Source organism: Mycteria americana, chromosome Z (assembly GCF_035582795.1).
Source record: "Mycteria americana isolate JAX WOST 10 ecotype Jacksonville Zoo and Gardens chromosome Z, USCA_MyAme_1.0, whole genome shotgun sequence".
Lineage (NCBI taxonomy): Eukaryota > Metazoa > Chordata > Aves > Ciconiiformes > Ciconiidae > Mycteria > Mycteria americana.
The window spans coordinates 79,305,428-79,330,398 of NC_134396.1; the positions used below are offsets into that span (position 1 = coordinate 79,305,428).

Below are 24,971 nucleotides of genomic sequence, written 5' to 3' on the forward strand. Positions count from 1 at the left end.
CGTAGTCTCCCCGCGGCGGCGGGCCGGGCGGCCATCTTGTGCGTGGCGCGGGCCCGGCGGCGCGGCTCCCACGACAGACCCCGGCGGCCGTAGGGGGCGGCGGCCTTCCCGAGGGGACCGGGCGCTGCTCTGCTTCCCGTCTCGGCCGGGCCGGGCCGGGCCGGGGCCGTCCCCGTCGGCAGCGAGATGGCCGCGGAGACCCTCCCGCCGCGGCGGCGCCCGCTCCGCCGCGACCTCCCTCCCGTCATGCGCGCCGCGTCCCCGCCCGCCCGCTGCGCGGTCATTGGCCCCTCGGGCGCCCCGGCCGGAAGCGGGCGCCGCGGCAGGGAGATTTGAACGGCAACGGCCGCGCCGGGAGGCGGCTGCCCAGGCGGTGAGCGCTGCCCTCCGCTGCCCGTCGCCGTCGGAGGCCGGGCGGCCTCTCGCCGGTCCCCCGGCGGCAGGGCCCCGGGGAGGCCGGGGGCGCGCTTGGCGCCTCTCGCCGGGCAGCGCGGGCGGGCCCGGCCCTGGCGGCGGGCGCCGGAGGGGTCCGCGGCGGAGCTGGGCTGCGGGCAGCGTGGGAGCAGCGCTCAGAGCCGCCTCTTCCCTGGGCTGCCGCCTCGGCGCAGCCCGCGGAAGGAGGAGCCCGCTGCGGCGTCCTCTGGGGCCTCGGTCGTCGCCCTGCGGAGGGAACCGGCGCGGGGGCCTTATCGCTGCTGCTGCAGCGCAGCCGCCCGCTCTCGCTGCCAAGCGCCAGCGAGGAGCCCCCGAAAGGCGCCCGCGCTTTGTGGCCTTGCCTGCGGGCGGCCAGGCTTACTCGTCTCTCAACTCGCCGCTCGGTGTGCGGCACTCGGTCGTGAAAGCGGGTCGCCCGCCGCCCCGGCCCCCCGAGCTGCAGCAAATGTGCTTTCCGCTTCTACGGGTCTGCCCGGAGTGGAAAAGCGGGAGCACCGGCTGGGCTTTCTCCTTGCAGGTGCGGAGAAGAACTGCAAGATCCCTCTTCCTCTCAGAATGGCTGTAGGCGACTACGAGGAAGTTCGCAAGTACTATGAGCTCACCGAAACCATTGGAACAGGTAGGCCTCATCTGGGCGTGCAGAGAGACGTGCGCGATCTGTCGAGCCGCTTTAGCGTTTCTCTGCGTGTAGGCCAGCTGTTACTGCAGAATCTAGAGGTCGCGTTTCAAGTCTGCGTTTGGGGGGGCAGAACTCTGAAAACGAAACTGCAAGTTGGTAGCAGTGACCGCTTCTTCCTCGAACGAGGACAGAGGACGCTGCGCGCCGTGCACGCTACGTGGTCCAGGGTGGCTGAGAGCTTATAGGCGAGAAAGCACGTCACCGCGCTGAGCTTTAAACGTCTCTTTCCAATTCTAGGTGGGTTTGCGAAGGTAAAACGTGCGCGACATCTCCTCGCTGGTGAAAAAGTTGCGATAAAAATCATGGACAAACTTGCTCTAGGGGTAAGCCAAAAGATACTTAAAAGTTCGTAGCGTCTTCTGCTGTTCTTGTGGAGTTCTCGAGAAGCCGGGGTGTGGCACGTCGAAATGCTGCCTGCTTGTCCTGTTGGCTATTGACGGATGCTGTAGGCTTGAAGGAATTTTAACAGAGGACCCTCAGTCTTGCGCCCTCTCGTGAAGGGGGCAACGTTCTCTGGCTGTAAAGTTGAGGCAGTTAAAGATTACTGCAGTAGTTCAAACAGAATGCCGATGAGAATACCAGCTATTTTACATCCGCCCCTGTGGCGTTGCTGATCAAGGTGCCAGAATTGTAGGGGAGTAACGGCAGAGCCGTGGCCGGATTGGATTTGAGCAGTCGAATTGCATGCTGTCGTATACCTGCTGTGAAACGTTGTGTTGCGCGGTAGTCTGATGCTTACTGTGATGTACAGGCAGTCCAAGCCGTCGGCAGCTTCACAGTTCTTGCTGTTGTGGTCTCTTAGGATGACTTGCCTCGTGTTAAAATAGAAATTGATGCCATGAAGAACTTACGTCACCAGCATATTTGCCAGTTGTACCACGTGATAGAGACATCCAAGAAAATATTCATGGTCTTAGAGGTAAGAAGCGGTGCTTCTGCCACGGCGAAGGTTCCTGGTTTTGACTGTAGCGGTCGATGATAGCAGAGCTCAAAGGCAACGATTCTTAAAAAGTTATCTCAATGACGAGCGTGTTCAAGACGCTCTAGTTTAAAAATGAAGCTGGTAGTATGTCCTGTCTTCTTGTAAAAGCCGCTCTTCAGTGTTTACAGTAAGTGAAATCGCTTCAACTCCTACCTCGCGCTTCAGTTCTTTTAAAATAGCATCAGCAGGATACGCGGGACCCCAGAACTCCCGCGTGGTTGTCGCCTCCTGGGCAATCCGTATCGCCTGTGACGGTAGCGTGACGTATCCGTTGCAACGCATCAGGCACGAGTCAGACTTGTCAGCTTGTTTGGTCTGCCGCAGTGCTGGCTAGGGCGCGCGGGGGGGGCACTCGGGCGCTACTGTGGTAAAGCAGAGGGAATGGAAGAGTGTCCTCTCGTTGCTGTGCAGCGCGCTCGTCGTCGTTTAGATTTCATTACTGTATTCTAAATGCATTCTCTTTTTCCTGTCTTCATGCAGTACTGTCCCGGAGGAGAGCTGTTTGATTACATAATTGCGAAGGACCGCCTTTCAGAAGAGGAAGCTCGTGTGTTTTTTCGGCAGATTGTTTCAGCAATTGCTTACGTTCACAGTCAGGGATATGCCCACAGGGATCTCAAACCGGTAAGCCTGAGCAGTAGTCAGACTCGCATAAGTAGTAGCGAACACCCGCTTTTACTTCTCCATTACGAGCCGCAGTAGGTTATGCCTTCGCCGTTGTAGCTCTTGATCGAACGTCTTCTGAAAGAGCATTATTTCTACTCGCCGCTGTGTTCCTCAGCTGAGCTGGATGTGGCTATATCTGAGGAAGGAGCTTGCTCTGAAAGAGAAAGCAGAACAACACGCTCCAGCTGGGAGCGGAGCAGAGACCTGGATCTGACTCTGCATGTTGCTTAGGCGTTTTTGTTCTCCCCTTTATTCCAGCTGGTGCCTGGAGAGAGCCTTTATGGTGCCACTCTGTTGTGCAAACCGTTCTGTTTCCGTGCCCAGAGGGAAAAGCGACACTGATAGTTTAAGCAAGCGGTGGCTAGGCAGAGGGTGTAGGGGGAGACGCAATGCTACTGGACCCATCCTGTGGCTTTGCTCTCATTGCAGAGTTTAAGCATAGGTTTAGGGAATGGAAGACCGGAGTCCCTTTCTCCTTGAAGGGGTTGGAACTTTGCATTTTTAGAGATGCCGACACCTCCGAGAGAAGCGAACTCTTAGTGCGCGAGCGTCTTCCTAGACAGCTCATGAAATCTTTGTCTCCAAAGAACTTCTCCCCAAACGAAGCGTTGTGTGTACCTTTTGGAAGGAGTCGGCTTGTAGCCGGAGAGCCGAGGGATTCGTGGGATCGTATGACAGCTTGGGTGGGAAGTGACTTCCAGAGGCTTCTGCTTGACCCTCCTGCTCAAAGCAGCGTCAGACCAAGCTTCCTGGGGCTTCCTCCACTCGCAGCTGCGACCGCTCCCAAGGACGAGGCAGCGCAATCTCTCTGGGCAACCTGCTCGGCTCCTCGCTGTCCTTACGAGGAGGAAGGCTTTTCCTTATTTCCAGTCTGAACGTCTCTTGATGCCTGTTGTCTGTCGCTATCCCACCGCGCGCTGCTGTGAAGAGACTAGCCCTGTCTTCCTGCCCTCCTTGTAGGTATTAAAAGGCTGCTCTGAGGTCTCCACCGAAGCTTTCTTGTCTAGAGGCTGAACGAATGGCTTTCCCTCAGCCTCTCCGCATTGAGCAAGCGCTCTAGCCCCCTGAGCAGACCGGTGGCCATCCGCTGAGCTTCCTTCAGTTTGATGTCTTTCCTGTGCTGAGGGGGGCAGAAACTAGACGCGCTATTCTAGCTGCTCTGAACAGAGGACTAGAGTCACTTCCCCCAGTCCGCTACCTGTGCTCCTTTTAATACAGTCCATGATATTGCTGGCCGCCTTTTCTGCCAGAGCAGCCTGCGGCCTCATGTGCAGCTTGCTGTCTATCGAGGCCCTGCCGCTCCCCGGCCCTTCCCAGCAGATGGGACCTAGCGTTCCCCATCTGGAATACGGGATATAGTCATTAGCGACCAATCGAGACCTCCAGAGGAGAGCTTCAGGTAAATTCTGGCTGCTAATGACCAGAAGAAATAAGGTGAAGGAAAACGTGGTTCCTTGGATACTTAGGTCCGTTCATTCATTCATCACCCCTTTCTCTTTTACCAGGAAAATCTGCTGATTGACGAGGAACATCACTTGAAGCTGATAGACTTTGGACTTTGTGCAAAGCCAAAGGTAAGAGTCTCAGTTGCTTTCCCAGAGCAGAGCTAAATCAGCTACTGCACGCACATAAAACAAGCACGTTTGACTTCAGAGTGCAATGCAGAGACTTGCCCGAAGACCCTGGATTCAAGCCGTTTGCACAGTTGTCATCCAGTCACTAGTTACTTGGTAGGGCCGTAACCGTGTGAGAGAGCGGTTAACTGCGTGTTACGACCAGCAAGAGCGTTGGATCGTTTTCTGCCCTTACGCTTCATCTTTTATCGTAATCTAAGGCAGAGGTCATCTTGCGTGTATAGCACCTGCGGTCACGTCTAAAGGCCTGTAATACAAAGCTTATCTTGGTGCGCATTTTTTCCTAAGAAGTTTCCATGGTGTATGTCTTTTTTTTTTTTTTTTTTTTTTCAAAAGATTGGTCTGGATGTGGAGATTGTGGGTGGAATCGAATCGTTTATTCCAGTTACGTTTACAAATCCTCTGCTTCCATATGCTTGTACGGAGTTGTTTCCGGAGTTTAAAATTGGTTTCTCTGAGGCCTTTCTATTTGTCAGCTTAGCACGCGAGGTGGGTGCTGTTAGGAAGCAATTTAATGGGAAGAAGGTCTTACTGATCCAAAGACAGTTACTTGTCCTCAGGTCACTCTACTTGACTCAAGTTAGAGCACCTTGCAGGCAATCAAGACCGTTAGACCAGTACCTTGGTGTCGTGAATGAGTGATTTAGAGCGCTTAAAAAGTCACCGTCAAAGGTATTAGCAAAAGTGGCTTTCACATTGTTTATAAAAGTGCGACTTAAGGAAGTTCGATGGCAAAGGTCACTCTATTAATTACTGCATGGAAGAAACGTACACAGGAAAATTGGGTTACACGCGAGTTAAAAGGATTTGCAGCGAGACTGAGGATACAAAGGGTAGGGAGGGCCCTCCTGTGGAGTCACAAGGTTCAGAGTAGACCCCGTTGCTTTCTAAACTCCTGATGGAGCTTAGGCGCAGCTAGGTCCAGTCTTAGTCTCAGACTTGGACAATGGTTTACGTCTAAGGGATTACGTATGCAAAATGTATCAATTCGGCACGCAATCAAAGTTCCCAGGGCAAAAGCAAAGTTAGCATGCTACAAGGCTATGCGCGGTATGGGTCGCTTACCAAAGGTCTGCTGTTGGTAACAGGTCTCTCTGCCGCGAGGAGCAGCCTTGAGAGGGGTCCCAGCTCAAGGGGAGATCGCCGCCATGCAGCCAGGCTGCCTAGCAGGGAGAGCTCAAAGGCGGCTCACTTAGGCCGCTTCTCTCATATTTAGGGATAAAGTGGTTGGCTCGTAGTCAGGTGACATGCGATAGGAAAGCTATGCATGAGGCTCCTTGGACCCAGAGCTTGCTTTGTTCCTTCGTAAATGAGTCTTGGAAAAGCCACCCGCTATTCACGCGTCAATCGCGTGATGGGCGTTCCAAGCTCCTATGCACCGATGCTCGCTGTGCCGCTCAGCTTCCTTGTGGGTTCTCAGGGAACGGATCGGGACGAGAGGAGTTCTTGGCCCGGCTACAGCTCAGGCCTTTACCTCCTTTGGAGCCTGTACCAAAATATCGCTAGTTTGGTTAAGAGGGCGAGTGCATCTGTCACGCTTGGTGATACAACGTCGTCTTATTCTGGTCTGCTCAGAACAAAGCCCAGGCAAAGTAATAGCACGGTTTTAGTAAGGAAGTCTTTTTAGTGGTTCTTCATGAAATTATTGCATTAAATACTGGTATAAATAACCAGCTCGCCTCATGCCCAGTAGCTCTTGGATGACTTCTTCCCACGTTCCACCTCTCTTCTCTTTGCAGTTGCAAAGGGAAGTATTCTTATCGGAGGAGGAGCTGTGGAGAAGACTGCTAGGATAACAGATCCAGGATAAGCGGATCAGGCCCAGCCAGCATGGGTTCAGGAAAGGCAGGTCCTGCTTGACCAACCTGATCTTCTACGACCAGGTGACCCGCCTAGTGGATGAGGGAAAGGCTGTGGATGTTAGCTGCCTGGACTTTAGTGAAGCCTTGGACGCTGTCTCCCACAGCATTCTCCTGGAGAAGCTGGCGGCTCATGGCTTAGGCAGGTGTACTCTTCGCTGGGTAAAAAACTGGCTGGATGGCCGAGCCCAGAGAGTGGTGGTGCACGGCGTTAAATCCGGTTGGCGGCCGGTCACAAGCGGTGTTGCCCCGGGCTCAGCTTTGGGGCCAGTCTTGGTTACTGGAGCCAGCAGTGTGCCCGGGTGGCCAAGAAACCCAACGGCATCCTGGCTTGTATCAGGAATAGCGTGGCCAGCAGGACGAGGGCAGCGATCGTGCCCCTGTACTCAGCACTGGTGAGGCCGCACCTCAAATAGCGTGTTCAGTTTTGGGTCCCCGTTGCGTGAGGAGTTACTGTCGCGTTACAAATAGGAGTCTGAGGCGTGGCTGGGGGGGAACCCTCCCGTTGAGTCAGGAGGTTCAGACAGGACCCCCTTGCTTTCTAAACTCCTCCTCAGAGAGGAGTCTAGGTGCGGCTAGGTCCAGTCTTAGTCCCAGACCTGGTCAACGGTTTATTTTCTAAGGACTGTGTGTATAGCCACTTAGCGGAACCAGAGCCCTCTCAGGGCTTTCGCTAAGGCGACAGCATTAATTTGCGACGTTGTAAGTCCGGTCGCGTCCAGCGTACTGAACGTCACGATTACGGATTCACTAATAACGCGCTTACACCCCCGGTCTAGTCGTGTTGCACGAACTATCACGGCCACACCTAAAGAGTCCGGTCCTGTTCAGTGAGAACTACCACGGCTAGATCAATGGAGAGTGCAGTTTATTAGAGCCACAGACACACGGATTCTTTGGATTACCGGTGACAAATTCACTGTCTGCAAAGCACGTGCAAATACCAAGAATATGAGTAACGCTGCCGGCTACAAACGCGTTAAAAGATAATAAAGCGACTCTAGAGAGATTTCTAAGTTTCCCGGGGAGGCCCTAGGTATAACCAAGTGTTCGACTCTTACCCAAAGGCGTCCCGATGGGGAGGAAGAGAGGCTCAGCCGACGACTGATCCCGTCGACTGATCCCAAACGTCAAGGGTGGTACCCGATGGTGTCTTCCCCAACGTTCTCTTTCTCTTAAACCATTTTATACTATCTTTCACCGTTCGGGTGGAGCTTGAGTGACTCTAGTCACGCATACCTTTGTTTAGCATTGGTGTAAAGTTTTCTCGCTTCGCTTTTAAAGGTATAAGCTAGGAAAATTCAGAGCGCAAGCTCAGTGAGGGGTGGTCGCACCTTGGAGGCGGGTAGCTTTTGGGACGGAGGTGTGTTTTGGTATTATAATGATGTTATAATGAGCAAAGTTCACCAAAAGGGCAGCATTTGGTCAAAAACGTGGCAGGCTGTTGGCCCAGGGCGGTAAATATGCAGCTTATCGGTTCCGTGACACCTTTAAGTTCCCCTATAATCGCAGAGCCTGGCTGCGGCATCTCCACACCGCTCCACCCTCCGAGCAGTACCTCTTCGAGTCAGCACACCAGGTTCCCCTGGCGTTCCTGACATCGAAGGTTGCAGGCCTAGGGAACTTCCATGGAATGGATTCCTTGCATGTCAGCCGCATCCCACCTGGGAAGCTTCTTCAATGCTGTGCCTTACCTAGAAGTGTGACTGTAAGTTCTAATTTCTAAGTCACCTCAGCAATTATCCCACAGGTCCCTCACTACACGAGAGACACTGAGGTGCTGGAGCGTGTCCAGAGAAGGGCAATGAAGCTGGTGAAGGGTCTGGAGAACAAGTCTGATGAGGAGCGGCTGAGGGACCTGGGGTTGTTTAGTCTGGAGAAGCGGAGGCTGAGGGGAGACCTCATCGCTCTCCGCAACTGCCTGAAAGGAGGTTGTAGTGAGGTGGGGGTCGGTCTCTTCTCCCAAGTAACGGGCGAGAGGACGAGAGGAAATGGCCTCAGGTTGCACCAGGAGAGGTTTAGTTTGGATGTTAGGAAAAAATTCCTCACCGAAAGGGTTGTCAAGCATTGGAACAGGCTGCCCAGAGAGGTGGTGGAGTCACCGTCCCTGGAGGAGTTCAAAAAACGTGTAGACGTGGCACTGCGGGACATGGTTTAGTAGGCATGGAGGTGTTGGGTTGACGGCTGGACTAGACGACCTTAGAGGTCTTTTCCAACCTTAATGATTCTATGGTTCTCTGTTGCCCGAAGCTCCGTCCTCTCCCCCTGCTAAGTCTAGTTTAAGGCTCTCCTTGTCAGCCTGGCCAGCTTGCTGGCGAAGACCCTCTTGCCCCACTTGGTCAGGCCAATCCCATCAGCTCCCAACAGACCCAGCTTCTCAAAGGCAGATCCCCATAGAAGCCAAAACCGTGAGCATGGCATCAGGCACGCAGGCAGGCATTCACCTTTTCAGTTCATCTCCTCCTTCCTAAACCCCTTCCTTTGACTGGGAGGATGGATGAAAACACCACCGGTGCTCCAGATGATTTTCACATTGCTCCAAGGGACAGAGAGTCGTCTTTTGTTCTAAGTTGCCGTGCCTCGTCACAGTATCGTTGGACCCTACGTGGAACAGTAGGAGCGGATGATAATCCGTAGGCTTCACCAGGCTCGGCAGCCTCTCGCTAACATCGCGAACGCAACCTCCTGGTAGGCAGCAAACCCCTCTAGAGAAATTGTCTGGATGGCAAATGGGTGCTTGGGTGCCTCTCAGTAAGGAATCTCCAGTGACTAATACTTTATGTGCTTTTCTGGTGGCACTGGGTCTAATGCGGGTGGGTGGTTGGATCAGCTTTGCACGCTGGGCTTCTCCTGGATCCGGTCTGCTACTCGTGTGCTCTTCATTCCCCACGCCAAGAGCATCGTATCTATTACGCAGGGGCACTTTAGGGGGAGGGGGCAGGTTCTTCCTTCTGCCCGCAGCAGGGACAAGGGTCCAGCCTCCTTCGTCTCGTGAGTGACTTGGTTGAGGCAGCTCGAGGCCGAACGCAGGCTAACCTTCCCCTTGCGCAGCCTTAAGGCAGGGCTGTGGCTCAGCCCGGGACAGCGCGCAACACCACGCATCCGTCTGCCGCTCGCGTTCCCAGATCCTGCGCTGCCTGCCGAGCTCCTCTTGTCACACAGCTACCTGTTTGAAGAGTTCTTCTAGCTGGGCACGCTTGCAGCTGTGAGATCCGCTGCTGCCTTCAGAGGCTCCGTGGCGGGGCTGGCAGCACTCTGAGGGACACGGCCCACGCTGGGCCCGCGCCGGAGCAGAGGGAACGGGCACGGAGGAAGCCGCTGCGGAAGACAACAGCGAGGAACAAGGAGCGGCAGAGGGAGACCCCGGTGGCCCGACCCCAGCCAGCAGTGCCACCGGCCCCTCGCACGGGGACAGAGTGACCTGCAGCCATAACGAGGGGCCTGGAGACAGGGAAAGAGGTGGAGGGGTGTCCGCTACAACCTTCTTGCCCAGCCCCGGCAGGCTTCCTTGGTATTCACCAGCACCTATTCTGCCCTGAGATCTCACAAGCAAGCTTTGTTATGTGCACATTGTTAGGGAAAAAAACCAGCAAAACTCTGTAATAAATAACAGAAACAGGAAAAGAGGACTTCCTAGCATACCTTACCACCTTGTTTCATTTTTCAACTGAGAAGGAAGAACTGTAGATTTACTTCCACTTTCTTTTGAGTTGCCTGCTCCAAGTCCACTCTTCTTGAATCAAAAGTGTATGAAAAGGGACACCCTGTGGATGCAGCTTAGGGCTCACTTTCAGCCTTTAAGAAGAGACAGGACAAGGGGCAACGGTTTTGAAGTAACGTTTGAGGGCAGGTTTAGATTCGATAGAAGGAAGAAATTCTTTACCATGAGGGTGGTGAGACACTCAACAGGTTGCCCAGAGAAGCTGTGGATGCCCCATGCCTGGAAACGTTCAAGGGCAGGTGGGACGGGGCGTCTCGTCCCACTCGGTGGGTTGCGAGACGGGTGAATCTTTTCGATTCCCCGACGGTTTGTGTACCGACAAAAGCCGATCTCTGCTCGGCAGCGCCGCGTGGTCGGTAGAGTCACGACAAGGACTCAGAGGAACAGTCTGGCCAGCGACCTTATTAACTGGCGAATTCAACAAACGGACAAACTTAACGAACGGGCAAGCTCAACGAACGGACAGAGGCGATTTGGCCACGGAGCTGTTTTCTGGGCAACCCGCCACAATTTATCCCAAACTTGCATCTGTTGGAAGAGTGGAGGAAGAGAGAAGCGAGAAGAGGAAAGGAGAAGAGAGGAGGAAGCAGAAAGAAAAAGTATCCCCACCCTTGGATCCCGCGATGACAGACGTGGCAATCCTCCAGCGGTGGGCGCGCGGGCGCGGGTCCCTGGAGGGCGTGTCTTTTATAAGCTAATCCCCGCCTCCAGGTACGCCCCTTCAGGACTTACAGGGTTCTTGTTCTAGAAAGTTCTCAGTCTTCTGCGCAGGCGCTGGGGGAGGGGGGTGGTCGCGAGGGGTCTCTCGGGCGGTCGCAAGCCCCTTCCTCGGATCAACTCCGTGTGATCTCTGGCCATAGATGGTAAGGTCCGCCGGAACCCGGAACCGCGCGTCCTCCGACGCGCTCTCCACGTCCCGCGTGTCCCGCTCCCGCTCTCCCCCACCCCGTGCTCGCCGACCTGCCGTCGCCATGCAAATAGCCCCTCGCCTCGCCACAATGTTTGAGACATTAGCTCTTTCAGTCTCTCACACGGGGCTCTGAGCGACCTGGTCTAGTTGAAGGTGTCCCTGCCCACGGCAGGGATCGGGACATGCTTCTGTGGGTGGTGGGCAGGCTGCAAGAGGAAGCCCATCGACCGCGCGGCCAGGTTTCAGGCCTCCAGCCAAAGCGGGAGCCCCAGAGCTGAGGAGTCCCACCGGCGGCAGGGAAAGCGCGCAGAGGGACGGGAGGCTGCGGCCCGAGCCAGGGGCAGGTCAACTCCCCTGGGAGAGCCCGGGTCACGGGGGGGGGGGCAGGACGCCCTGCCCCTCCTGGCCCTGGTGGCGGGTAACAAGAGGGCCCCTTGTGACCTAGCCGTGTCGCAGCTAGGGATGCCCAGCACGGGCGCGGCAGCCCCAGTCAGTGTCCCAGACCCTCAGAAGAAAAGGACATGACCCGTGGGGCTCGTGCAGGAGCCCCTGTGCGCAGAGCACGTGTTTCCCTGCGACCCCTGGCGCACCGCACCCCCAGGGCCGGGGTGTTTCGCCATGGCCCCACCGTCCCCACCAGGTAAGAACGCAGGGCTGGGCCAGCGCCATAGGGATCCCAGGGGAGCTGGGCCCAGCAGGCGGGCCCTTCCGGAAGGGGCTGGGGGCAGGAGAGGCGGCGCCAGGGCCGGGGTGGGCGGGTGGGGGCTGCCCGCTGGAAAACGGCATCCTGCAGGAGATCTCCCCCCACCCCCACCCCCCGTCCCTGCCCAGCTCCTCCGCCCCACCACCTCCCCGCTCCAGCCAGGCAGCACCCGCATGGGGCCGCTTGCCGTGGGCTGCCCCCTCCCCAGCCTCACCCCCCTCCTCTGTCCCGCAGGATGGCGAGTCGTTCCCCCCACAGGCGCCGTGCACCCCGGGCGGCAGAGGACAAAAGGCCTGGGGTAGCCGCTGAGGACCACCAGCGGTCAGAAAGCCCCCGGCAAGGCGAGCTGCGCAGCGAGGACGTGGGCTCTGCCAGCCCCATCATAGATGCGGAGGAGGGCAAGAGCCCCGGCATCCCCGACCCGAGTGGGTATTGCCAGGAGCCCGGGGGACCACCTCCTGCCTCGGGGCACAGAGCAGGGCAGGCTGAGGCAGCTGGGCTGGCAGGAGGCTGCGGTGCTGCGGGGCTGGCACCTGTCCCGCCCTGCTGCCAGCGGCATCCTGGGGAGACGGGGCATCAGCACCCTGGCCCAGGGATTGCCGTGTGCGGGGCAGCGGGCGCAGGGCTGGAGAGAGGGCCCCTCTCCCCTCTCCCCCCTGCCCCTGCCTGCAGCTCTCCCCGCTCTGCTTCTTCATCAGGTGCAGCCGCTCCTGCCTCCAGCTGCCAGCTGGAGGACGAGGAGAAGGAAGCCCGCGACTACTTCTCGGCCTTTCTCAACAGCACCCAAAGGGTAAGCGCAGACTTCGTCAGCAGGGCTCTGCCCGCGCTCCCAGCTGGGTGCCGCCGCCTCTGCTGCCTGGGCGCGGGCTCTGGGAGGGCTGCTGGCGGTGCGGAGCTGCTCCCCTCCCGGCCCCTGCGCCATCCCTGCAGCCCCTCCAGCCCCTGCTCCTGCTGGCCGCGCCTCTGCCCCCTCACCCTCCCTCTCTGTCTCTCCCCGACTGCCAGGAAGAGGCCTCGAAGCTGAGGTTTCTGGCCTCCATCTGCACGCTCTGCAGAGCCTGGCTGCAGGGCAGGTACCGGCCGGGTTTCAGATCAGCACGTAAGCTGGTGGAGAAAATGGAGGTGAGGGCACCCCCAGTGGGGCTGAGGGAGGGGGGCAAAGCCGGCCGAGCACCGGCCCAGCAGTAAGGACAGCACTCGGGCGCCTGGGCACGGGGGGGGGTGAGACAGGCCTCTGTGGGAACAGCCCTGCCTGCCGTGGGGCCGCTGCAGAGCGAGGGGCCACGCGCTGGCCTGGGGGCAGCGGGGCGGCTCTGCCCGCCCTGCGGACTGCTGCCGGGCACTGGCAGCTCCCGTGCCCCATCCCGGCCGTGCTCTCCCTCTCCAGGTACTACGGCAAAAGCAGCTCCCTCGCAGCGTGGACGCCGCGATGTGGCGGCAAGCCGTGCTTGCCGTCGCTGCAATGAGGTACCTGCCCCAGACCCCGGCCGGGCCAGGGCCTCCCCACGGCGTGGGCCTGATGGCACCAGGCATCTCCTATCCTGGCAGGACCCTGGCGGCACTGCCTTGGGGCCTCTGCTCTCCCTCACGCTTGGCCCATCGGTGGGCCAGATGGGAGGGCGGAGGGTGCTCCGGGGCTCCCCGGTGCCTCTTGGCCCTTCCTCTGAAGGGAGAGGCAGGAGACGGAAAGGGGTTCGGGCTCCGCTGGCCAGGACTGCCCTCTGTCCCTGCCTCGGCGGCACGGGGGAGAGAGGAGATGCCTCCAGGCATCCCTTCCCCACCTCGTACGGGTACCGCCCTGGGGACTGCCAGCCCCGACGTCTGCAGCCAGCTTCCCCAACGTGGAAGCTCCGCCATGCAACCGGCACCTTCTCTCCTTGCAGCAAAGAGAACAAAGGCCTGCTGGACCAGCACCTCTGCCCCTGCATCCGCAGCATCTTCTGTCTTGCTCCAGCACAGAGCAGGGACAGCCAGCACGCTTCACTCGATGCTCAGGTAAGCGCGGGGTGAGCTACGGAGAGCCTGCCAGTCAGCCCCTGGGCACGCTTTCCTAGTTGGCTTTGGCTGCCGGAAGACGATAGGAGGAGAAGGAAGACCAGGGAGACCCTGAGGCCTCTCCCCGGCACCAGAGGGCGGCTGAGGCCCGCCTCAGGTGGAAGGCGTTCAAGCCAGCTTCCTGCAAGGAAGAAGGGCCAGGGCAAGCGTGCGAACTGCTGAATCCCCTCACAGATCCTGAGGACTCTGGACAGCGTGCTGGAGGTGCTGGCGCGCGATGCTTCGCAAGTGGAGAAAATCTTGCAGGTCAGGCATTTGCCAAGAGCTGGGCTCACGAGGTCTCTTCCTTGCCTCGCCCTAAAGAGACGCGACCTTCTGGAGCGCGCGCGCCCCAGCCCCGAACCAAAGCGGTGGAAGGAACCCGAGCGTCCCTCCCAGGCCCCCTGCTCTGGCAGCTGGCGCTGCCGAGCCACTGCCCTTGCCGCCCGCCCCGTTCACGCTCTCCTCCCCAGAGGGCAGCAGGGTGGACATCTGCTGGGACGTGGCCACGGTGCAAGGGGAGCCCAGCCCTGAAGCGCTCTGCTTCTGGCCTCCCCGTGGGCCCCAGCCCAGCCTCCCTGGTGCAGGCCTCCACAGAGGTTCCTGTCCTCCTGGACAGCGGGGGCGTGCGGCCGTTTTTGGAGGAGCGCGTGAGAAGGGGCAGAGGTGGCTGGCGGGGCGGGATCCAGCTACCTCCCTGACTGCAGCGAGTCACCAACTGTCGGCAACGGTCCCCGAGGCCGTGAGGTGGCCGGACCCGGACCCGGTCCCAGGCCTTCCTCCTGGCCGGGGGAAGCCTTGGCGGCACGTTGCGTAAACTCCGCCAGGCGCTTGGCAGGGCCACCGCTCCGGGAGGTGCCGTCGCTTCCCGAGGCAGAGCGGCAGCTTTTCCCTTCTCAGGTCCTGCTGCCCTTCACGGCATCCCAGCAAGTGGCTAGGCGCCGCAAGGCTGTGGGGAGGATTGCCTGCCTGAGCCGCTTCGTGATGCCCTCCTCGATGCTGGAGGTAAGGGGCCTGCGGTGCAGGCGGCCTCTGGGCACCCCTCGCCCCTTCCTGGTGCCCCAGAGCAGCCAGTAGCTCCGGGCTCCCTGCGAGGGAAGCCTGGGCGCAGGGCAGGGGATTCGGCAAGGCTCAGCCCTGCGCCAGCGTCTTTGCCCCTCCCTCTGGGAGCTGCTCTCTCCCGTGCCCTTTCTCTCGGGAGCCAGCTCCGTCACAGGGCACGGGAGTATTTGGCAGGCCCAGCTCTGGCAGCCCTCCCCTGGGTTGCCGCCCAGCCGCTTCAGCGTTGAGGGCCTGCGGGGCTCTCGGGCCCTTCCCCTCCCCACTGCCACTGCCCGCGCCCGGCCCCTTCCCCAGCCCACCGGCCCCGGGGCTCCTGCTGCAGCCCCGCAGACCCTCCCTTCCCGTGCTGTGGAGAGCTGGGCAGGGCGGTGGCAGGCCTCGGGACGGCCTGCCAGAAGGATGCGGCGGGAGGAGAGGGCGCATGGCTGCGCCCTTTTGTGGAGACGGGGAGTCCCGCAGGTGGGGAAGGAGGGCTCCCTCGGCTGAGCGCCGGTGTGGAGGACCAGCAGACCCAGGGTCTCAAGCCTCCTTCAGGCACCCCAGTCCCGCAGGCTCACGGGGAGGGAAGGCAAAAGCCTTCCAGGGCTCCCGTCACAGGCAGGCAGCACGCTCCTCGCCCTGACGCGGCTGCCGCAGGCTGGGTCTCCACGGGGCGCAGCGCAGGGCAGAGCAGAGCCCTCCAGAGCTCTGGCTCACGCAGCGCTCGGCCCGGGGCCCGCTCTCTGGGGTTAGGCCTTTCGTCCCGTCTGCCGCAGCTTGGCCCTGCTACTCCTCCTTCCTCTCCCACAGGTCTCGCACTTGAGAGACGGCAACTTCTTCCTGTTCCAAGCGAAGCCTCTGCAATTCCTGGGGCAGCTGATGGGGCACCTCACCCTGTCCTGTGCCGAGAAGGACCAGGAGATCAGCTGCGGGGCTGCGGAGGCGCTGCGTGCCGTCCACGGCTTCATCCTGCTGCGAGAGGGTGAGAGACGCTGGGGCCTCCCAGCCACCAGGGCTCAGGCGAGGCGCCGCACCGCCTTGGCCCCCTCCTCTGCTAGAGCAAGGAGCAGCAAACTCCTCCGAGGCTGGAGCAGGGGAGCAGCTGTGCCGCGCCAACCCGAGGGCCCACGCAGCCCGCCTCGGAGCCGCGCCTTGGGGCCCGCCCCGAGAAGCCTTGGGCCGGAGAGCCTGTGGCAGCAGCATCCCAGGGCTTCTCTCCTCCTCCCGAGCAGAAGGCCAGACCAAACTCTCCTGCCCTTCTGCAGCCTAAGAGGCGGTTTCCCCTCCTCCCGCGGGAAACGGGCCCACTGCCACCCTGGCACGTCTCCGGCTCCCCACAGAGCGGAGAGCCAGGCACAGAGCTCTCCCCGACGCCCTCGCCTGCTGTCGCCAGCTCTCCGTTGTTCCTGCCGCTCACTGTGTGCTTCCCCTCCTGCCCAGCCTGCTACGCAGCACGCGAGGATCCAAAGCTTCGAGTGGAGCGGGAAGGACCTAGCACCTTCTGGGCCAAGGAGCCCGCTGACGAGGCACCGGTAACAAGCTCCTCCCTCGCTGGGGGTCTTGGCTGTGGGGCTGGCAGGAGACTGGGATGAACCAGTGCATCAGCCATCAGGGCGGATGGCACGGCCTCCCGCCGATCAGGCCGCGGGGTCGCACCACCTCTCCGCAGGGAGCGGCCAAAGCGTCAGCGCGGCGGCTCCGGCTGTCCCGGCCACCGGCGAGCTCTGGTTGCCGGCAGAGCCAGCGCACCGTGAGCCTGCCCCCCCTGCCCCGCTCCTTCGGCCCACAGGGCAGCTCCCTCTCCACACCCCCCGTGGCTGCGCTCACCCCAGACCAGCCCCTGCTGCTGGCACTTGTCCTGGGGCAGGGGGCCAGCGCTGCCCCGGGTTTCTCACTCCAGAGCCGCCCCCGCAGCTCAGCCGTGCCCCCCCACCAGGGCCCTCAGTGCGACACCTCTTCCCTGCCTCTCTCCCTCAGGTATTTGGGCGCTTCCTCTTCCAGACTGAGAGGACCAGCTTCCTCCTCACCGTCTTGAGAGGCATCGTGCACCCCAGGGTCTCCGATGTCCAGCTGATTGCCAGCGTGCTGGAGGCGGTCTTGAGATACCCGTGCTCGGAGCTGAACAAGGTAGGCAGCGTGCAGCCGGACTGCCCTGCGCGTGCGCCCTCCGCCCCGAGTCGCGGGCTGGGGAGCATTCGACGGGAGGCCTTTGACCAGCCAAGAGCGACGGGAGGGAAGCAGGTCTTGGTGGCAGCTGGGGCCGTGGCTGTGCTCCACCCCGCTCCACCCCCCTGCCTCCGCCAGGTGGAAGAGGTCGTGTGGACCATCCACGCGCAGCTGGCATGCGTCAGCCAGAAGCCCCTCAAGGACATCCTGATGAAGACCCTTCTCCAAGTGGCCCTCTTGTACCCTCAGAGGGTGACCACTAGCCTGCTGCAGGCTTCCCCGTACTGTGACAGGTAGGTGGCCCCGTCAGCCTTGGGGGCAGCTCAGGACCTCCGGGGCCCGCCCAGGCAGAAGGGGTGGTGGCCGAGGTGGCCCCACTGACAGCGTGCTCCGGCTCCGCAGCGCTGCCAGGGCCATGTGGAGCACGCTGGCCTCTGAGCCCTGCCTCGGGGACGACATGCTGAAGATGCTGCTGTGGGTCCAGCAGACAATCGGCAGGCAGTGCCGCATCGTGGGAGAGCGCAGCTACTGCATTTTCCTGGCTGTGAGTGTCTGGATGAGGCCTGCTCCCCCCCCGGGGGCTCCAGCCCCTCCTCCCCTCTCCACCTGCCCCCAAGCCCAGACCTCCCCAGGGACACCTGGGCCAGGGGCCTCAGGGCCACAGCCAGGCCCCGTGGCACACAGGCAGGCAGCCTGCCCCTGCCCCTGCTGCCCTCAGTGGTCTTCCTCCCTGCCCGCCGCCTGCTCGAAGCCGGGAAGCCCGGGGCAAGGCGGCTGCCTGGCCAGAGCAGGCTGCGGGGCCAGGGAGGGGAGGGGGAGCCCAGGGCAGCCAGCAGGGCCCATGGGGCTGGCTGGGCTGTTCCCTCTGGACCGCAAAGGCTCGCGTGCCCGTGCTACGAATGGGAGCCGAGCCCCGAGAGCTGCCGCGGCCGTGCTCCAGGCCAGGCGGCCGGGCCGGGCTCTGCGCTGGCACCTCCCTCAGCTCAGCTCAGCGCGGCGCCTGAGCCCCGCCACCCCCAGTGCCGGGCAGTGCCGCAGGGACACCCCTGCAGTGAGAGTGGTCCCTGGATGTTTTCTGCAGGTAGCCCGTGCCATGCACGAGATCTTCCTGCTGCCCTCCAGCCGATGCTGCGTGCAGTTACTTTTAGAGGAGCTCTTCATGGCGGTGGTCTTCCAGGTCTCCTTCGGCTTGAGCGGCCCACAGCAGGGCTGCTGCAGCTCTGGCAGTCAGAGCAGGGAGGCCGAGTGTTCTCCAGTCCACACCCTCAGGTGCTCTGTCCCTCCTCCCTGGTCTCTGTCCCGGGCCCAGAGCCGGGGCCGGGGCTCCACCGGTGACCCCGCTTTGCTCTGCGTGCAGGAGCGCGGTGTGCGCCACGCAAGCTCTGTTCTACTGCCTGGGCGGCGGTGCCTCCCTGGTTGAAGACATCGGGAGGCAGGGCGCCTGGGACATGCTCATGAGCCCCGAGACCTACCACACCGGTATCGCCGTGCTGACTAGGTGAGAGCCGCGTCAGTCGTCCTTGTCTGCCCCGGCGTGTCTCCGCTGGAGAGGAGGGGCCCCCTGCACGATCCCCTTCCTCGTGGGCGGTGGGGTGCAAGCAGCCAACGCAAGGCGCAAACGCAGCCTTGCCCCGCGTGGCCTGGCCCGTGGAGTAATGGCTGGGGCTGGCAGCGCGGTCCCAGAGAGGTTTGCCTGCCCAGCTCGGTGCCGCCAATGCCTTCTTCCCCCGCCCAGGGTGCTGCGGCGTGAGGTACCGGCCTGCTGCGTCGCCGTGTCTCAAGAGGCGGTCAGAGGCCTCCTTGAGAGGCAGGCCTACCAGGACATCGGCGCCATGACTGTCTTCGTCGAGGTGGGCCTGGTGGCAAGCGCTGCCTCTCGGAGGCCAGGCGGAGGGAAGCCGGGCTGCGTGCACGAGGCAGAGGGCGGAGGGGAGGCGGCGAGGGCCCTCCGCGGGCCCTGCTGCCTCCCGCCTGGGCTGGGCCGGGCCCTGGTGCCTTGTCCCGAGCCGTCCAGGAGCTCTGCTGCCTGTGCCGGGCTCTCACTCTGCTGCTGGGTGCGTTTCAGCTCCTGGACTGCACCGATTTTGAGCATGTCAGCAGCCAAGTCCTGCACGTTGTCCAGCTCCACCTGCAGAGCAAGAGCATGGTGCTGCGCAGGATGGCAATCACAAGCCTCGTCACGCTGTCTGCGAGACCCCAGGAGGTGAGCAGGGGCAGCCGGGCACAGGGAGGGCGTCCGCCGGGGGCTGAGCTGCAGGCAGTGGTGCGCGCAGCGGCTCACTTGAGCTTTGCCAGGAATCAGGAGCGGTGGGAACGGTGCCCGCTGCTCCCGCTGCCCTGCTCAGCGGCCCCTGAGCGCTTCAGGCCAGGCCCTGGGCTGCGCCGCACGTGGAGAGATCTCTGCCCGACTGGCACTGCACCCTCTCCACGCAGAGCGGTTTTGCCGGTGCGGTCCTCGATGGCGTCACAAAATGAAATCGTGTGTTTCGCACAGGCTGTGACTCTGCAAGGCCTGCTGCCAGCGGTCCTGCAGCGACTGCAGGATGACGACGGCGATGTCGCGGCGGCGGCCCTGGCTGTCCTCGGCAACGTGCTCTGCCTGGAGGACAGGCCGAGGGCTGTGTCCATTGCTCTGCAGCTGGTCGAGACGCTCCCGCCACTCTTTGAAAACGTAAGGCAGTGGGAGAGCAGGGGTTTGGTTAGCGTGCCCGGGGGGGGGGGGGGGGGAGGGGGCGCGTGCGCGTGGCCCGGGGCCGGTGCGTCCCTCTCCGCACGTGCCCGTTGGCCCGTGAGTTCTTCTCCTCACTGCAGAGGGAGAGCCGCAAGCATTCGCCTCCGCACCGTGGGCTTGGAGGAGCCAGGAGTGAGGTCCTCCCCTCTGCCTTCTCTCCTCCTAGGAGTCCAGCTGCGTGCAAGCGCGCTCCATCCTCCTCTGGAGAGATGCGATGGAGGTGGCAGTCAGCACCCACAAAGAGCAGATGAGAAAGGACATGCAGAGGAGCCTCCTGCCCCTGTTCTTCCACCTGCATGACAAGGACGACAGTGTGGCTCAGGTGAGGCCCTCTGAATGTGCCTCAACTGGGGCCCAACCTCCCGAGTCCCTGAGGAGGGCTCAGAGCCCCTCCCTGCCTGCAGCCATAGAGCTGGCAGCAGCTGAGAAGGGGGGCAGGGACATTTCCTGCACCTGCCCTGCCTGATCCAGCAGAGCCCAGCAGCAGTGCATGGCCACAGAGACGAGACCCAAGCGCTGGAGCCCCCAGGGGCTTCCCAGTGGCGCCTGCAGGTGTCTGCGGCCAGGGTTTGGAGCCCCAACCCTTGCCTCCCCCTGCTCTGCCTAGGGACCCCCAGGTCCCGTCCCCTGGGCGGCGGTGCCATCTCCCCGTCTCTGCTGCTCTGCAGGCTTCTCGGGAAACCCTCCTTGGAGCTGCCAAGTTCCTGAAGCGGAGGCAGCTCAGGAAGCTGCTGGCGACAGAGCAGACATGGAGGGTCAGCGAGTGCCTGGTAAGGATGGCCCCGAAGCCCCACACCCAGCCTGGAGAAGCCCTTCTCCCCCAACGCCCAGCGCGTGGGGCTAGCACCTGTGCCCCTGCCCACGGGGGGCAGCCCAGCGCTGCCTGCCTGCACCGCACGCAGGCTCCCTCTCTCCCCCTGGAGCGCAGGGGTGCCGACGGAGCCCTTGGCCCAGCTGGGCCTTGGCAGCAGGGTGGCACGGGAGCACCCTGCCCTCTGCTCCCTCCAAACCCCAGCACCAGCCAGCCGCTGGCCGGGTGTCGTGGGTGTCGGGGAGGGGAAGGCAGGGGAGGCCAGTCCTGGGCGTAGGGGGAGGGTCTGCACCAACCCTGTCCCCTTGCGCTCTCTCCAGCTTGTGGAGGGCAGCAGCAGAGCGGAGGAGTACCTGCAGCAGAGCCTGCCGTACCTGCAGAGCCCACAGGAGCCCTTGCGCGAGGCGGCCGTCAGGTTCATCGGTGAGCCAGAACCCCGCCGGGGGTCCCTCCCTGCCCCGCGGCAGCTCAGCCCCAGCCACGGCTGCTGCCAAATCCACCCACGGGGCTCCCTGCCACCTTCTCCCACCCCTGCCCACGCAGCGGGGGCTGGTTGGGAGCCTTGTTGGGTCCCTCACGGCCTTCTTGGGCTTCATGCTCAGGGGACCGCCCTGGGCTCAGCCTTGCCCCAGGGGAGGAGGGCGGTGGCCGGGCTCGCGGGGCCGGTGAGGGGGAGCTGGGCTGCTGGGGCGGGCAGGCCAGTGGCGGCATCTGTGACGGGCTGCGTGTGCCTAGGGCTCGCCGGGCGGCAGCTGAGGGACGGGCGCCAGGAGAAGCTCCGGGTCATCTACGAGGGTGCGTGAGGGCAGTGGGGTGTCCGTGGGGGCTGGCAGGGAGGAGGAAAGACCCTGGGTAGGGAGCTCCACTCCCGGGGGGGCCTCTGCTCCCTGCGCAGGTGAGGGGCGGTGAGGGCAGAGCAGAGAGGGGGTTTCAGGGGTATGTGGGGCATTGGTGGCCAGCACCTTCTGGCTGATGCCGGCGCCCCTGCCTCCCTCCTGGCCGTGGGAAGAGCGGGGGAGGCGGGGGTGGCCCTGGCCGGAGGGGCTCCTGAGGTCCCCGCAGATCCGGGCTCTGACCTCGGCTCCCTTCCTTTCCGTCCCAGCCCTTCGAGGCAAGGCGAATGACAGCAGCCTCTCGGTCTCTTCCCTGGCGATTCAAACCCTCATGATCCTGGGCGCTACAGCGCAAGAGCCTCCCTCCGCATTCCGCCTGCAAGCGCTGTGCTACCGGCTCCGGAGGGCGTGGAGGAGGAGGACCCTTGCCCCAGGAGCTGGCTGGCTGTGCTGCTGGAGCTGCGTGCAGAGCTGATCCCGGGTGCTCTGCACACTGACACCACCTCAGCAGCTGGACCTGCCCCCCCCCGCCAGCAGCCCGGGGCCCCGCAAAGACACACCCCACCCTGCGTCGTGGCCCCAAGGCGCCAGCTGCGCTGCCGGGCTGTGAAACCAAGAGGAAAGGTGAAGGAAAGCTTTTGCCTGCCCTGCCCTCTCCAGGGACGGCCCGGCCTGGACAGGTGCCCGCTCTCTGCAGCGCTCCCATTTCATGGGAAGGGGCGGCTGGGCCACGAAGCCTGAAGAAGCAGCCAAACGCTGTGGCAGGGCAGCGAGAGGACAGCTTTGGCTGGCGACCCCACAAGGAAACGGGCATCCTGCAGGCCGGAAGCAGAGGCCTTGGCGCAGCCGGCCTGCCTACCTGTGTCTCCCGGCCACCGCTGAAAAAGACTGTGGAACGTCACGTGCCGTTTGCGCTCTTCTTCCCCGTCCCTCGCTGCCCTGCTGCCCCCCAGACCCCCGTAGGGTACCTACTCTGCCGCGACCCGCTTGCCCCCCACCCCCTGGGGAGCCCTGCTGCCCCCAGGCCCCCACAAGGGCCCCAGGAGGGCCTGCACGCGGCCCTGCGAAGCCGTGCTGCTCCCCAGGCCCTCGCAGCGGCCCTAGAGCGCCTTCCATGGGGCCCTGCGAGGCCCGGGAGAGCCCCTGGGGCTCTCTGGAGGGGCCGCTTGGCCCCGCACGTGCCCCTGAGAGGGCTGTGAGAGGCCCTGGGGTTCTCTGCCAGGGCAGCAGGGCCCTGCCCGGGCCCCGGCCGCGTGCCGCAGCCGTGTCCAGCTATGCAATCGGCCTTGTCGCAGCCCGTTGCTTCTGCGCCTTCTGCTGACCAGAGCGGCAGTTCCTCTCCCAGGCACGCACGGGGCGCTGGGAGGGGCGGAGCGTGGGCCCCCCCGTCACGGAGGGACGCTAAAACTAGCTCAAACGAGGGACAAGCTCAAACCACGTTATTTCACCAAACGGCCAAAACCGCACGACAGAAACCAACGAGAAAGGGGGGCAAACCGAAATCAATCAACACCCCGCTAACTTTTAGCCCGTACCAGGTTCGAGGTGTCAGGCGGGGTGTTGTTACCACACGGCAATACACACACAAGAATGACGATCCAAAGCGCGCACTCGCGCTCACTCGCAAAGGGGGAACCCTCTCTCCTGGGCACCTCAGAAGAGGGGAGGAGGGCGGTGGCCGGGCTCGCGGGGCCGGTGAGGGGGAGCTGGGCTGCTGGGGCGGGCAGGCCAGCGGCGGCATCTGTGACAGGCTGTGGGTGCCTAGGGCTCGCCGGGCGGCAGCTGAGGGACGGGCGCCAGGAGAAGCTCCGGGTCATCTACGAGGGTGCGTGAGGGCAGTGGGGTGTCCGTGGGGGCTGGCAGGGAGGAGGAAAGACCCTGGGTAGGGAGCTCCAGAAGAGCGAATGGCTCCCCCGGGAGGGGCGGTGAGGGCTCACCCAAGGCTCTGTCCAGAAGAAGTCACTCCCCACGGGAGGTGAGGGCACTCAGCCCTGGGCAGTTTCCTCAGGAGGCGTCCCAGCCCGAGGGGAGAGGTCCCGAACACGGGCCCGCTGCGCCGGGAAGACCACGCTCAAAGGGGGTCTCCGGCGGCGCCCCGTTTGTACCCTGGCTCGGATCTGAGCTGTGCTCGTAGTTGGTCGTGATCTCCAGAGCTCTAGCTTCTCCGAGCCAAGGCGCCTCGCTGGCTGGGGACCCTGTCTGGCCACCAAGGGCCCCGCCTCTCCTGCTCCCCTGCCGAGGTGCGTCCGTGCCGGGGGGGGGGGGGTGTGGCACGCGGCAGAGCACAAAAGGCGCGAAAATGAGGCGCGAAACGCCCGTGCCCGCCACGTTAAAAGCCCCGGTCTTTAGCGGGGGGAGGGGGGGGAGCGTGCCTGTCACACGCCCACCGGTGGGGTAGCGGGCCGGGGCAGAGGCCCCCCACGCCAAATGGAGCCACAGTCAGCCGTGCGCGTGGCCCGCCGTGACAGCGGCCTCTCGATGTCGCCCGCCACCTCGCTGCCCGTTGTCCCCGGGATGGGGACCCCCAGGGGGAGGGTCTTGGGACCCTCAGGGGGACAGGGCCGGGACCCCGCAGGGTCAGACCACTGAAGGTGCATCTAGATGCCACGAGTGCTCCCGAGTTGCAGCTCAGAGAAAGCCAACTGTCCCCAAAACACCGTCTTCTCGAGAAGGTACGGCAAGCAGAGCTGGCGTCCGTCAACAGGCTAGCAATCGCCCACAATGCTTAAAGTGCAGGTGCAGGCCCAGCTGCTCTGCCACTATTCCCGGACCTTCTCATCCGCTTCCGATGCTCAGCTTTTCAATTATTTTTAAAATTACCGTCAAGCTCAGTTTTATCCGCGTTGAGGAACTGCTCCGTGCCAGCAGCTCGGGGCAACGTGCTTTCATTCCCTTCGTTGCTGTGTTTCGGCATTTCTGTTCAGAGTAGCGATACTCAAACGTGGTGAGCGCTCGGCAGGCGGTGCGCTCGTCGCTCCACCCCAGGGGCGTTACTGCCCGCACAGCTAGCCAACGTTCACGCGCATCTCTGCGGCGTACGGCGGCAGCGAGATGGTCAGAGGTCGTTAGCCCCGTTGCCTGTTTTCCCAGGTGCACGGCGCCTGGCTGGGATGGAGCTCCTTTTCTTCGTAACAGCTCCTCAGGCGCCGTGCTTCAGACTTGTGACCACACCAGCGCTGGTAACACACTGATGTTTCGGCTGCTGCTGAGCAGTGTTGGCACAGCCTCAAGGCCTCCTCTGTGCCTCGCTACGCCACCCCAGTGAAGGGGGGAGGGCTGCGTGGTGCGTGCGCGCAAGGTGTTGGGAGGGGACGCAAGCAGGCAGATGACCCCAGCTCCCCAGAGGGACAGTCCGTGCCACATCGCGCCGTGCTCAGCGAGAAAAAAGGCGGGGAGGGCGCGTCGGGAGGTTAGCCAGCTTTCGCTCGGCAACCGGTTGGGCATCGGTCTACCCAGGGGTGGCGGTAGGTGCTTGCCTCTCGCCTTCGCGTTCCTGGCTTTGTTTGGTTTTCTCTCTCTTCTTCCACTTCTCCTTTGCTTACGAAACGATTTTCGCCTTGACTCACCAGGCTGCTCGCTTTTCCTCTCCCTTGCCTCTTCCCCCAGCCCAAGCTGTGCGGAGCTTCGCAGCCCACCAGGGTTAACCCTCGGCACCAAGGTTGTCCTGCCTCCTTCCAGGCAATACCAGTAGTGAGCTACGCTCGCCTCCCCCGTTCAGTGTCTTTATTCTGCGATAGTCACGTAGGGAACGGCTGACTGAGAATGT

At 62.3% G+C, this 24,971-nt stretch overlaps 2 protein-coding genes across 2 annotated transcripts; both read left to right on the forward strand.

The window, feature by feature from the left end:
• Positions 1-246: 246 nt before the first annotated feature.
• Positions 247-6,192, forward strand: LOC142402824 (uncharacterized). Its single transcript, XM_075488647.1, has 7 exons — positions 247-310; positions 371-1,054; positions 1,352-1,437; positions 1,917-2,033; positions 2,577-2,720; positions 4,268-4,336; positions 6,136-6,192. The coding sequence occupies exons 1-7, from the start codon at positions 247-249 to the stop codon at positions 6,190-6,192; spliced, it is 1,221 nt and encodes a 406-aa protein (XP_075344762.1).
• Positions 6,193-11,824: 5,632 nt separating this feature from the next.
• Positions 11,825-22,055, forward strand: LOC142402825 (maestro heat-like repeat-containing protein family member 7). The gene is made up of 22 exons (XM_075488648.1): positions 11,825-12,018; positions 12,262-12,379; positions 12,595-12,711; positions 12,977-13,056; positions 13,473-13,584; positions 13,819-13,890; positions 14,524-14,628; positions 15,475-15,646; positions 16,105-16,196; positions 16,642-16,791; positions 16,969-17,123; positions 17,233-17,374; positions 17,912-18,099; positions 18,188-18,328; positions 18,566-18,680; positions 18,896-19,033; positions 19,325-19,501; positions 19,728-19,883; positions 20,230-20,331; positions 20,693-20,795; positions 21,108-21,167; positions 21,475-22,055. Exons 1-22 carry the CDS (start codon positions 11,825-11,827, stop codon positions 21,678-21,680), a joined length of 2,895 nt encoding a protein of 964 aa, XP_075344763.1. The 3' UTR covers positions 21,681-22,055.
• Positions 22,056-24,971: the final 2,916 nt, after the last annotated feature.